This window comes from Oncorhynchus nerka, linkage group LG10 (genome assembly GCF_034236695.1).
Source record: "Oncorhynchus nerka isolate Pitt River linkage group LG10, Oner_Uvic_2.0, whole genome shotgun sequence".
In the NCBI taxonomy this organism is placed as follows: Eukaryota; Metazoa; Chordata; class Actinopteri; order Salmoniformes; family Salmonidae; genus Oncorhynchus; species Oncorhynchus nerka.
Window position 1 is genome coordinate 99,826,127 of NC_088405.1, and position 14,177 is coordinate 99,840,303.

General features: G+C 44.1%; 1 protein-coding gene across 1 annotated transcript in view; it reads left to right on the forward strand.

Moving 5' to 3' along the window:
• The first annotated feature begins 1,628 nt into the window (after positions 1-1,628).
• LOC115125632 (mucin-2-like) overlaps positions 1,629-14,177 on the forward strand; it is a 46,081-nt gene continuing 33,532 nt past the window's right edge. The window contains exon 1 of the mRNA XM_065024004.1: positions 1,629-1,980. Coding sequence (XP_064880076.1) covers positions 1,855-1,980 — 126 coding nt within the window. The 5' untranslated portion in view covers positions 1,629-1,854. The remainder of the gene's footprint in view (positions 1,981-14,177) is intronic.

The following is a 14,177-nucleotide window of genomic DNA, read 5'->3' on the forward strand; positions in this document are numbered from 1 at the left end:
GAGTACATGGTATTCAGAGTTCTTGGTATTCAGTGTACTTGGTATAGAGTACTTGGTATAGAGTACTTGGTATTCAGAGTACTTGGTATAGAGTACTTGGTATAGAGTACTTGGTATAGAGTACTTGGTATTCAGAGTAATTGGTATAGAGTACTTGGTATAGAGTACTTGGTATAGAGTACTTGGTATTCAGAGTACTTGGTATTCAGAGTACTTGGTATAGAGTACTTGGTATAAGGTACTTGGTATTCAGAGTACTTGGTATAGAGTACTTGGTATAAGGTACTTGGTATTCAGAGTACTTGGTATTCAGAGTACTTGGTATAGAGTACTTGGTATTCAGAGTACTTGGTATAGACTACTTGGTATAGAGTACTTGGTTTAAGGTACTTGGTATTCAGAGTACTTGGTATTCAGAGTACTTGGTATAGAGTACTTGGTATAAGGTACTTGGTATTCAGAGTACTTGGTATAGAGTACCTGGTATAAGGTACTTGGTATTCAGAGTACTTGGTATAGAGTACTTGGTATAGAGTACTTGTTATTCAGAGTACTTGGTATAGAGTACTTGGTATAGAGTACTTCAACTGATTGCTCTGACTGTTACAGTCTGGTACTGTCTGTTACTGTCTGGTACTGTCAGTTAGTGTTGGTTACTGTCTGTTACTGTCTGGTACTGTCTGTTACTGTCTGTTAGTGTTGGTTACTGTCTGGTACTGTCTGTTACTGTCTGTTAGTGTTGGTTACTGACTGTTACTGTCTGGTTACTGTCTGTTACTGTCTGGTACTGTCTGTTACTGTCTGTTACTGTCTGGTACTGTCTGGTACTGTCTGTTACTGTCTGGTTACTGTCTGGTACTGTCTGTTACTGTCAGTTAGTGTTGGTTACTGTCTGTTACTGTCTGGTACTGTCTGTTACTGTCTGTTAGTGTTGGTTACTGTCTGTTACTGTCTGTTACTGTCTGGTACTCTCTGCTACTCTCTGTTACTGTCTGGTACTCTCTGTTACTCTCTGCTATTGGTCAGATGTTGACTTTTGACATTCTTCCCTGTTCATGTAACCATTATAAAATATTTTTAAAGTAGTTTATTATTGTAATTATCTATGTTGTATGTTGTATTTGTAATGTAATGCAAAGTTTGCAAAGAAAAGAAAGTGTGTTTTTCATTGAATTCCTGACTGTGTTCCAGGACCCTGTCACCTCCCACTGGGGACAGACGTTGGTTCCACATCATTTCATTGAACCAAAGTGGAAAAAACTCTGCTCTGAAACCTCATCTCGCTTTTCAAGTGACAAACAACAATTTTTATCACACCAGGATTCCATAGTCAGTTGGGTGATTAAAACAGGTTAGTGTACTTCTGAGTGTGACTCATAACGCACAGTGGGAGATGCTTCTGTAAATGTGTGTGTGTGTTTATGTGTGCGTGTCAGTGTGTGTGTGTGTGTGTGTGTGTGTGTGTGTGTGTGTGTGTGTGTGTGTGTGTGTGTGTGTGTGTGTGTGTGTGTGTGTGTGTGTGGGCAGTTCAATGTGCTTGCAGATTAATGTGCGCATGTGCCTCTGCTGAACATGTATCTATTAAAGCAGAGTCTGATCTCAGAGAGACTCAGAGAGAGAGAGAGAGACAGAGAGACAGACAGACAAACAGAGAGAGACAGACAGACAGAGACAGAGAGAGAGAGACAGAGAGACAGACAGACAAACAGAGAGAGACAGACAGACAGAGACAGAGAGAGAGACACAGAGAGACAGACAGACAGAGACAGACAGACAGACAGACAGACAGACAGACAGACAGACAGACAGACAGACAGACAGACAGACAGACAGACAGACAGACAGACAGACAGCATGTCTCCCTCCCAGTCCTCACTACTACTGCTACTGCTGATGGTCTCCTGCTCCTGGGCCTCCCACTTTTTAGGAGGAACCATGACCTTCAACCCCAGAGGGACCAACCCAGACGGAACCTACAGGGTGAGACCAATGAAGACCAATAAGACCAATGACAATGATGATGCTTCCTATTAAATATCCTGCCATTTCCTGGTTGCTACAATTCTAATAGTTTGCCTAATTCCAGTTTGTGACAAAACAAGCAAGTATAGTTTAGATATATACTGCTGTGAAATATCTTTTCAATAACCAACAATATAGTATTTTCAGCTGTTTGAAGCTGGTGGACAAAACAGACAGTACAAGACACAAAAAGACAGATCTATAACTATAACTCACGTTTCTACCTAATGCAGTTTTAAGTGTTTTCTTCAAATGAGAGAAATGCTCATTTGTTCTTGCGGTCATCTTGAAAAATACGTTCTTCATGGGGCCGTAGTTTTACTGGTAACTTTGTAAATGTACAAGAACTTTTTTATTTATTTATTTATTTTATTTCACCTTTATTTAACCAGGTAGGCTAGTTGAGAACAAGTTCTCATTTGCAACTGTGACCTGGCCAAGATAAAGCATAGCAGTGTGGACAGACAACACAGAGTTACACATGGAGTAAGCAATTAACAAGTCAATAACACAGTAGAAAATATCTACTGTCTATATACATTGTGTGCAAAAGGCATGAGGAGGTAGGCGAATAATTACAATTTTGCAGATTAACACGAGTGATAAATGATCAGATGGTCATGTACAGGTAGAGATATTGGTGTACAAAAGAGCAGAAAAGTAAATAAATAAAAAACAGTATAAAAACAGTATGGGAATGAGGTAGGTGAAAATGGGTGGGCTATTTACCAATAGACTATGTACAGCGGCAGCGATCGGTTAGCTGCTCAGATAGCTGATGTTTGAAGTTGGTGAGGGAGATAAACGTCTCCAACTTCAGCGATTTTTGCAGTTCGTTCCAGTCACAGGCAGCAGAGAACTGGAACGAAAGGCGGCCAAATGAGGTGTTGCCTTTAGGGATGATCAGTGAGATACACCTGCTGGAGCGCGTGCTATGGGTGGGTGTTGCCATCGTGACCAGTGAACTGAGATAAGGCGGAGCTTTACCTAGCATGGACTTGTAGATGACCTGGAGCCAGTGGGTCTGGCGACGAATATGTAGCGAGGGCCAGCCGACTAGAGCATACAGGTCGCAGTGGTGGGTGGTATAAGGTGCTTTAGTAACAAAACGGATGGCACTGTGATAAACTGCATCCAGTTTGCTGAGTAGAGTATTGGAAGCTATTTTGTAGATGACTTCGACGAAGTCGAGGATCGGTAGGATAGTCAGTTTTACTAGTGAGTGAGTGAAGGAGGCTTTGTTGCGGAATAGAAAGCCGACTCTAGATTTGATTTTAGATTGGAGATGTTTGATATGAGTCTGGAAGGAGAGTTTACAGTCTAGCCAGACACCTAGGTACTTATAGATGTCCACATATTCAAGGTCGGAACCATCCAGGGTGCAGGCAGCGAACGGTTGAAAAGCATGCATTTGGTTTTACTAGCGTTTAAGAGCAGTTGGAGGCCACGGAAGGAGTGTTGTATGGCATTGAAGCTCGTTTGGAGGTTAGATAGCACAGTGTCCAAGGACGGGCCGGAAGTATACAGAATGGTGTCGTCTGCGTAGAGGTGGATCAGGGAATCGCCCGCAGCAAGAGCAACATCATTGATATATACAGAGAAAAGAGTCGGCCCGAGAATTGAACCCTGTGGCACCCCCATAGAGACTGCCAGAGGACCGGACAGCATGCCCTCCGATTTGACACACTGAACTCTGTCTGCAAAGTAGTTGGTGAACCAGGCAAGGCAGTCATTAGAAAAACCGAGGCTACTGAGTCTGCCGATAAGAATATGGTGATTGACAGAGTCGAAAGCCTTGGCCAGGTCGATGAAGACGGCTGCACAGTACTGTCTTTTATCGATTTACATTTACATTACATTTAAGTCATTTAGCAGACGCTCTTATCCAGAGCGACTTACAAATTGGTGCTTTCACCTTATGACATCCAGTGGAACAGCCACTTTACAATAGTGCATCTAGGTCTTTTAAGGGGGGGGGAGGGAGGGGGGGGTGGAGAAGGATTACTTTATCCTATCCTAGGTATTCCTTAAAGAGGTGGGGTTTCAGGTGTCTCCGGAAGGTGGTGATTGACTCCGCTGTCCTGACGTCGTGAGGGAGTTTGTTCCACCATTGGGGGGCCAGAGCAGCGAACAGTTTTGACTGGGCTGAGCGGGAACTGTACTTCCTCAGTGGTAGGGAGGCGAGCAGGCCAGAGGTGGATGAACGCAGTGCCCTTGTTTGGGTGTAGGGCCTGATCAGAGCCTGGAGGTACTGAGGTGCCGTTCCCCTCACAGCTCCGTAGGCAAGCACCATGGTCTTGTAGCGGATGCGAGCTTCAACTGGAAGCCAGTGGAGAGAGCGGAGGAGCGGGGTGACGTGAGAGAACTTGGGAAGGTTGAACACCAGACGGGCTGCGGCGTTCTGGATGAGTTGTAGGGGTTTAATGCCACAGGCAGGGAGCCCAGCCAACAGCGAGTTGCAGTAATCCAGACGGGAGATGACAAGTGCCTGGATTAGGACCTGCGCCGCTTCCTGTGTGAGGCAGGGTCGTACTCTGCGGATGTTGTAGAGCATGAACCTACAGGAACGGGTCACCGCCTTGATGTTATTTGAGAACGACAGGGTGTTGTCCAGGATCACGCCAAGGTTCTTAGCGCTCTGGGACGAGGACACAATGGAGTTGTCAACCGTGATGGCGAGATCATGGAACGGGCAGTCCTTCCCCGGGAGGAAGAGCAGCTCCGTCTTGCCGAGGTTCAGCTTGAGGTGATGATCCGTCATCCACACTGATATGTCTGCCAGACATGCAGAGATGCGATTCGCCACCTGGTCGTCAGAAGGGGGAAAGGAGAAGATTAATTGTGTGTCGTCTGCATAGCAATGATAGGAGAGACCATGTGAGGTTATGACAGAGCCAAGTGACTTGGTGTATAGCGAGAATAGGAGAGGGCCTAGAACAGAGCCCTGGGGGACACCAGTGGTGAGAGCACGTGGTGAGGAGACGGATTCTCGCCACGCCACCTGGTAGGAGCGACCTGTCAGGTAGGACGCAATCCAAGCGTGGGCTGCGCCGGAGATAACGGGAGAGCTGGCCAAGGACGGCACGTTCAAGAGTTTTGGAGAGAAAAGAAAGAAGGGATACTGGTCTGTAGTTGTTGACATCGGAGGGATCGAGTGTAGGTTTTTTCAGAAGGGGTGCAACTCTCGCTCTCTTGAAGACAGGAGGGACGTAGCCAGCGGTCAGGGATGAGTTGATGAGCGAGGTGAGGTAAGGGAGAAGGTCACCGGAGATGGTCTGGAGAAGAGAGGAGGGGATAGGGTCAAGCGGGCAGGTTGTTGGGCGGCCGGCCGTCACAAGACGCGAGATGTCATCTGGAGAGAGAGGGGAGAAAGAGGTCAGAGCACAGGGTAGGGCAGTGTGAGCAGAACCAGCGGTGTCGTTTGACTTAGCAAACGAGGATCGGATGTCGTCGACCTTCTTTTCAAAATGGTTGACGAAGTCATCTGCAGAGAGGGAGGAGGGGGAGGGGGAGGAGGATTCAAGAGGGAGGAGAAGGTGGCAAAGAGCTTCCTAGGGTTAGAGGCAGATGCTTGGAATTTAGAGTGGTAGAAAGTGGCTTTAGCAGCAGAGACAGAGGAGGAAAATGTAGAGAGGAGGGAGTGAAAGGATGCCAGGTCCGCAGGGAGGCGAGTTTTCCTCCATTTCCACTCGGCTGCCCGGAGCCCTGTTCTGTGAGCTCGCAATGAGTCGTCGAGCCACGGAGCGGGAGGGGAGGACCGAGCCGGCCTGGAGGATAGGGGACATAGAGAGTCAAAGGATGCAGAAAGGGATATGAGGAGGGTTGAGGAGGCAGAATCAGGAGATAGGTTGGAGAAGGTTTGAGCAGAGGGAAGAGATGATAGGATGGAAAGAGAGAGAGTAGCGGGGAGAGAGAGCGAAGGTTGGGACGGCGCGATACCATCCGAGTAGGGGCAGTGTGGGAAGTGTTGGATGAGAGCGAGAGGGAAAAGGATACAAGGTAGTGGTCGGAGACTTGGAGGGGAGTTGCAATGAGGTTAGTGGAGGAACAGCATCTAGTAAAGATGAGGTCGAGCGTATTGCCTGCCTTGTGAGTAGGGGGGAAGGTGAGAGGGTGAGGTCAAAAGAGGAGAGGAGTGGAAAGAAGGAGGCAGAGAGGAATGAGTCAAAGGTAGACGTGGGGAGGTTAAAGTCGCCCAGAACTGTGAGAGGTGAGCCGTCCTCAGGAAAGGAGCTTATCAAGGCATCAAGCTCATTGATGAACTCTCCGAGGGAACCTGGAGGGCGATAAATGATAAGGATGTTAAGCTTGAAAGGGCTAGTAACTGTGACAGCATGGAATTCAAAGGAGGCGATAGACAGATGGGTAAGGGGAGAAAGAGAGAATGACCACTTGGGAGAGATGAGGATCCCGGTGCCACCACCCCGCTGACCAGAAGCTCTCGGGGTGTGCGAGAGCACGTGGGCGGACGAAGAGAGAGCAGTAGGAGTAGCGGTGTTGTCTGTGGTGATCCATGTTTCCGTCAGAGCCAAGAAGTCGAGGGACTGGAGGGAGGCATAGGCTGAGATGAACTCTGCCTTGTTGGCCGCAGATCGGCAGTTCCAGAGGCTACCGGAGACCTGGAACTCCACGTGGGTCGTGCGCGCTGGGACCACCAGATTAGGGTGGCCGCGGCCATGCGGTGTGGAGCGTTTGTATGGTCTGTGCAGAGAGGAGAGAACAGGGATAGACAGACACATAGTTGACAGGCTAGAGAAGAGGCTACGCTAATGCAGAGGAGATTGGAATGACAAGTGGACTACACGTCTCGAATGTTCAGAAAGTTAAGTTTTTACGTAGCAAGAATCTAATTGACTAAAATGATTAAAATGATACAGTACTGCTGGGGTAGGCTAGCTGCGTTGTTGACACTACCCTAATCAAGTCGCACCGTTGAGTGTGAAGTTTCTACAATGCTGCTTTTCGGGAGCTAGCTGGCTAGCTAGCAGTGTTGGTTACGTTACGTTGCGTTAGGAGAACGACAATAGCTGGCTAGCTAACCTAGAAAATCGCTCTAGACTACACAATTATCTTTGAAACAAAGACGGCTATGTAGCTAGCTATGTAGCTAGCTACGATCAAACAAATCACACCGTTGGGACTGTAATGAAATGAAATGAAAATGTGATACTACCTGTGGAGCGAAGCGGAGTGCGACCGGAATGCGAAAGTTCTATTCAGTAGACGTTGGCTGGCTATTGGCTAGCTAGGAGTGTCTCCTACGTTAAGGACGACAAAATAGCTGGCTAGCTAACCTCGGTGAATTAAGATAATCACTCTAAGACTACACACTCTAAACTACACAATTATCTTGGATACGAAGACAGCAAAGACAACTATGTAGCTAGCTAATACTACACTAATCAAGTCGTTCAGTTGAGTGTGATAGTTACTACAGTGCTACGGTAGCCGGTGAACGTATGCTAGCTGGCTAGCTGCTAGGCAGATAGGAGGACGACGAAATACGATAATAACGCAATTATCACTCTAAACTACACAATTATCTTGGATACGAAGACAGCAAAGACAACTATGTAGCTAGCTAACACTACACTAATCAAGTCGTTCAGTTGAGTGTGATAGTTACTACAGTGCTACGGTAGACGGTGAACGTGTTGGGCAGATAGGAGACGACGAAATACGATAATTACGCAATTATCTTTGATACAACGACGACTATGTAGCTAGCTAAGAAGAAATTGCTAAGATTAGACAAATCAGACCGTTGTACTATAATGAAATGTAATGAAATGTAATGAAAAAGTTATACAGGGCTCTCAGAGTTCTGATTCGCTAATGCAACTTCCTCTGCCGGAGAAGCGCACGAAGAGAGAGAAGAGAAAATTAAAATAAGCTCTGTGAAAAGCTCTGTGGTCTGGTTTCTGAGAAAATAGTCCAAAATACCTTTCAGAAGAGCCTGAAAAATCTTGGTCTATGTAGCTCTGCTTCCACCTCAGCTCCCCACATTTAAAGGACTCCGGAATGGTCCAAAGTCAGACTCCAGAGAGAGGGTTTGCAGATAGATGGGTACTTATTGCTTTGCAGACAGAACATATTGCTTGTTACTTGCACACATCCATTGCTTGTTCACAACCAGTAATGCATCCTGAACGATAAAGGAGAGACTCCATAGATGGCGGTTATGATATCGTTTAGTACCTTTACCGTGGCTGAGGTGCACCCGTGACCGGCTCGGAAACCAGATTGCACAGCGGAGAAGGTACGGTGGGATTCGAGATGGTCAGTGACCTGTTTGTTGACTTGGCTTTCGAAGACCTTAGATAGGCAGGGCAGGATGGATATAGGTCTGTAACAGTTTGGGTCCAGGGTGTCTCCCCCTTTGAAGAGGGGGATGACTGCGGCAGCTTTCCAATCCTTGGGGATCTCAGACGATATGAAAGAGAGGTTGAACAGGCTGGTAATAGGTGTTGCGACAATGGCGGCGGATAGTTTCAGAAATAGAGAGTCCAGATTATCAAGACCAGCTGATTTGTACGGGTACAGGTTTTGCAGCTCTTTCAGAACATCTGCTATCTGGATTTGGGTAAAGGAGAACCTGGAGAGGGTTGGGCGAGTAGCTGCGCGGGGGGGCGGAGCTGTTGGCCGAGGTTGGAGTAGCCAGGCGGAAGGCATGGCCAGCCGTTGAGAAATGCTTGTTGAAGTTTTCGATAATCATGGATTTATCGGTGGTGACCGTGTTACCTAGCCTCAGTGCAGTGGGCAGCTGGGAGGAGTTGCTCTTATTCTCCATGGACTTCACAGTGTCCCAGAACTTTTTGGAGTTAGAGCTACAGGATGCAAATTTCTGCCTGAAGAAGCTGGCCTTTGCTTTCCTGACTGACTGCGTGTATTGGTTCCTGACTTACATGAAAAGTGCCCTTGACCAGCACAAAAACATCCTGTGGCGTTCTGCAATCTGGCCGACACTTTTCTCTGTATACATCAAGGAAGTCTATCAGAGTGGCCATCCGTTTTGTCACCAAAGCCCCATATACTACCCACTACTACTACATATACAACCCACTACTACTACATATACAACCCACTACTACTACATATACAACCCACTACTACTACATATACAACCCACTACTACTACATATACTACCCACTACTACTACATATACAACCCACTACTACTACATATACTACCCACTACTACTACATATACTACCCACTACTACTACATATACTACCCACTACTACTACATATACAACCCACTACTACTACATATACTACCCACTACTACTACAGATACAACCCACTACTACTACATATACAACCCACTACTACTACATATACTACCCACTACTACTACATATACAACCCACTACTACTACATATACTACCCACTACTACTACTACACTACTACATATACAACCCACTACTACTACATATACTACCCACTACTACTACATATACAACCCACTACTACTACATATACACCCACTACTACTACTACCCACTACTACTACATATAACCCACTACTACTACATATACAACCCACTACTACTACATATACTACCCACTACTACTACATATACTACCCACTACTACTACATATACAACCCACTACTACTACATATACTACCCACTACTACTACATATACAACCCACTACTACTACATATACTACCCACTACTACTACATATACAACCCACTACTACTACATATACTACCCACTACTACTACATATACTACCCACTACTACTACATATACTACCCACTACTACTACATATACAACCCACTACTACTACATATACTACCCACTACTACTACATATACTACCCACTACTACTACATATACTACCCACTACTACTACATATACTACCCACTACTACTACATATACTACCCACTACTACTACATATACTACCCACTACTACTACATATACTACCCAACACTGCAACCTGTATGCTCTCGTTGGTTGGCCCTTGCTACATATTCGTCGGCAAACCCACTGGATTCAGGTCATCTAAAGTTTTTGCTATGTAAAGCCCCACCTTCGCTTAGTTCACTGGTCACCATAGCAACACCCAACCATAGCACGCGCTCCAGCAGGTATATTTAACTGGTCATCCCCAAAGCCAACACCTCTTTGGCTGCCTTTCCTTCCAGTTCTCTGCAGCCAATGACTGGAACGAAATGCAAAAATCACTGAAGCTGAAGTCTTATATCTCCCTCATTAAATTTAAGCATCAGTTGTCAGAGCAGCTTACCGATCATTGTACCTGTACATAGCCCATCTGTAAATAGCCCACCCGACTACCTCATCCCCTTATTGTTTGTTTTTCTTGTTCTTTTGCACATCTCTACTTGCACATCATCATCTGCACATTTATCACTCCCGTGCTAAATTGTAATTATTTCACCACTATGGCCTATTTATTGCCTTACCTCCTTACCTCATTTTTACACACTGTATATAGTTTGTTCTATTGTGTTATTGACTGTACGTTTGTTTATTCCATGTGTAACTCTGTGTTGTTGTTTTTGTCTCACTGCTTTGCTTTATCTTAGCCAGGTCGCAGTTGTAAATGAGAACTTGTTCTCAACTGGGGTACCTGGTTAAATAAAGGTGTAATATATACAAATATACAAAAAGTAAAAGACACAAAAATACAGATCTATATTTCTACATAATGCAGCTTTAATTTTTTTCTTCAACTGAGAGAAATGCACATTTGTTCCTGATGTTATCTTGAAAAATACGTTCTTCATAGGGTTTGAGTATTACTGGTAACTTTCTTAATGTACCAGTAAACTACCAGCATTTACCAGTAAACTACCAGCATGTACCAGTAAACTACCAGCATGTACCAGTAAACTACCAGCATGTACCAGTAAACTACCAGCATGTACCAGTAAACTACCAGCATTTACCAGTAAACTACCAGCATTTACCAGTAAACTACCAGCATGTACCAGTAAACTACCAGTATTTACCAGTAAACTACCAGCATTTACCAGTAAACTACCAGCATGTACCAGTAAACTACCAGTATTTACCAGTAAACTACCAGCATTTACCAGTAAACTACCAGCATTTACCAGTAAACTACCAGCATTTACCAGTAAACTACAAGCATTTACCAGTAAACTACCAGCATTTACCAGTAAACTACCAGCATTTACCATAAACATTCAAGGAGTTTCCAAACACGGAAAAATATCAAATAATACAAGAATGTACATCACAAATCTTTAAAACAAAAGCTGTAAAACATGATCCTTCATATAACCAATCAATTTGTAAATTACCAGGGGTTTTGGAAACTTATTCTCAGCTCAACAGGCTTGTAAAATGGACTCTAGATGAGAGAATGGAATGCATGTTTCCCTTTTGGTCTGTGGTGCATGTTTGCTGCCCTCTAGTGGTGTTTGTCATGTATGGCTCTACTTTTCTAACTTCTTATTCCCACTCCTATTCACTACTTATACCCGCTCCCATTCACTACTTATACCCACCACTATTCACTACATATTTCCACTCCCATTATCTACATATACCCAGTACTATTCACTACATATTCCCACTCCTATTCACTACATATACCCACTACTATGCACTAACGACACCCACTCCTATTCACTACTTATACCCACTCATATTCACTACTCATACCCACTCCTATTCACTATGTATACCCACTCCTATTCACTACTTATACCCACTCCTATTCACTACTTCTACCAACTCATATTCACTACTTATACCCACACGTATTCACTACTTATGCCCACTACTATTCACTACTTTTACCCACCCCTATTCACTACTTATACCCACTCACTGCTGGTAACCACTACTATTCGCTACTTATACCCACTCCTATTCACTACCTATACCCAATCCTATTCACTACATATACCCGCTCCTATTCACTACTTATACCCGCTTCTATTCAAAACTTATACCCACTCCTATTCACTGCTGATACCCACTCCTATTCACTACTTTTACCCACTCCTATTCACTACTTATACCCACTCCTATTCACTACTTATACCCACTCCTGTCCACTACTTATGCCACTCCTATTCACTGCTGATACCCACTCCTATTCACTACTTTTACCCACTACTATTCACTACTTATACCCACTACTTATACCCACTCATATTCACTACTTATACCCACTCATATCCACTACTTATACCCACTCCTATTTACTGCTGATACCCACTCCTATTCACTACTTTTACCCACTCCTATTAACTACTTATACCCACTACTATTCACTACTTATACCACTACTATTCACTACTTATACCCACTCCTATTCATTACATATACCCACAACTATTCACTACTTATACCCACTCCTATTCACTACTTATACCCACTGCTATTCACTACTTATACCCACTGCTATTCACCACTTATACCCACTCCTATTCACTACTTATACCCACTACTATTCACTACTTATACCCACTCCTATTCACTACTTATACCCACTACTATTCACTATTTATACCCACTCCTATTCACTAATTCTACCAACTACTATTCACTACTTCTACCCACTCCTATTCACTACTAATACCCACTCCTATTCACTACTTATACCCACTCATATTCACTACTCATACCCACTCCTATTCACTATGTATACCCACTCCTATTCACTACTTATACCCACTCCTATTCACTACTTCTACCAACTCATATTCACTACTTATAACCACACTTATTCACTACTTATGCCGACTACTATTCACTACTTTTACCCACCCCTATTCACTACTTATACCCACTCACTACTGGTAACCACTACTATTCAATTCTTATACCCACTCCTATTCACTACCTATACCCACTCCTATTCACTACATATACCCGCTCCTATTCACTACTTATACCCACTCCTATTCACTACTTATACCCACTACTATTCACTACTGATACCCACTCCTATTCACTACTTAAACCCACTCACTGCTGGTAACCATTACTATTCACTACTGATACCCACTCCTATTCACTACTTATACCCACTACTATTCACTACTTATACCCACTCCTATCCACTACTTATACCCACTACTATTCACTACTTATACCCACTCCTATTCACTACTTATACCCACTACTATTCACTACTGATACCCACTCCTATTCACTACTTATACCCACTCACTGCTGGTAACCATTACTATTCACTACTGATACCCACGCCTATTCACTACTTATACCCACTACTATTCACTACTTATACCCACTCCTATCCACTACTTATACCCATTACTATTCACTACTTATACCCACTCCTATTCACTACTTATACCCACTACTATTCACTACTGATACCCACTCCTATTCATTACTTAAACCCACTCACTGCTGGTAACCACTACTATTCACTACTTATACCCAATACTATTCACTACTTATACCCAATACTATTCACTACTTATACCCACTCCTATTCACTACTTATACCCACTCACTGCTGGTAACCACTCCTATTCACTACTTATACCCACTCCTATTCACTACTTATACCCACTCCTATCCACTACTTATACCCACTCCTATTCACTACTTATACCCACTCCTATTCACTACTTATACCCACTCCTGTCCACTACTTATACCCACTCCTATCCACTACTTATACCCACTACTATTCACTACTTATACCCACTCCTATTCACTACTTATACCCACTCACTGCTGGTAACCATTACTATTCACTACTGATACCCACTCCTATCCACTACTTATACCCACTCCTATCCACTACTTATACCCACTACTATTCACTACTTATACCCACTCCTATTCACTACTTATACCCACTCACTGCTGGTAACCATTACTATTCACTACTGATACCCACTCCTATCCACTACTTATACCCACTCCTATTCACTACTTATACCCACTCACTGCTGGTAACCATTACTATTCACTACTGATACCCACTCCTATCCACTACTGATACCCACTCCTATTCACTACTTATACCCACTCACTGCTGGTAACCATTACTATTCACTACTGATACCCACTACTATTCACTACTTATACCCACTCACTGCTGGTAACCATTACTATTCACTACTGATACCCACTCCTATCCACTACTGATACCCACTCCTATT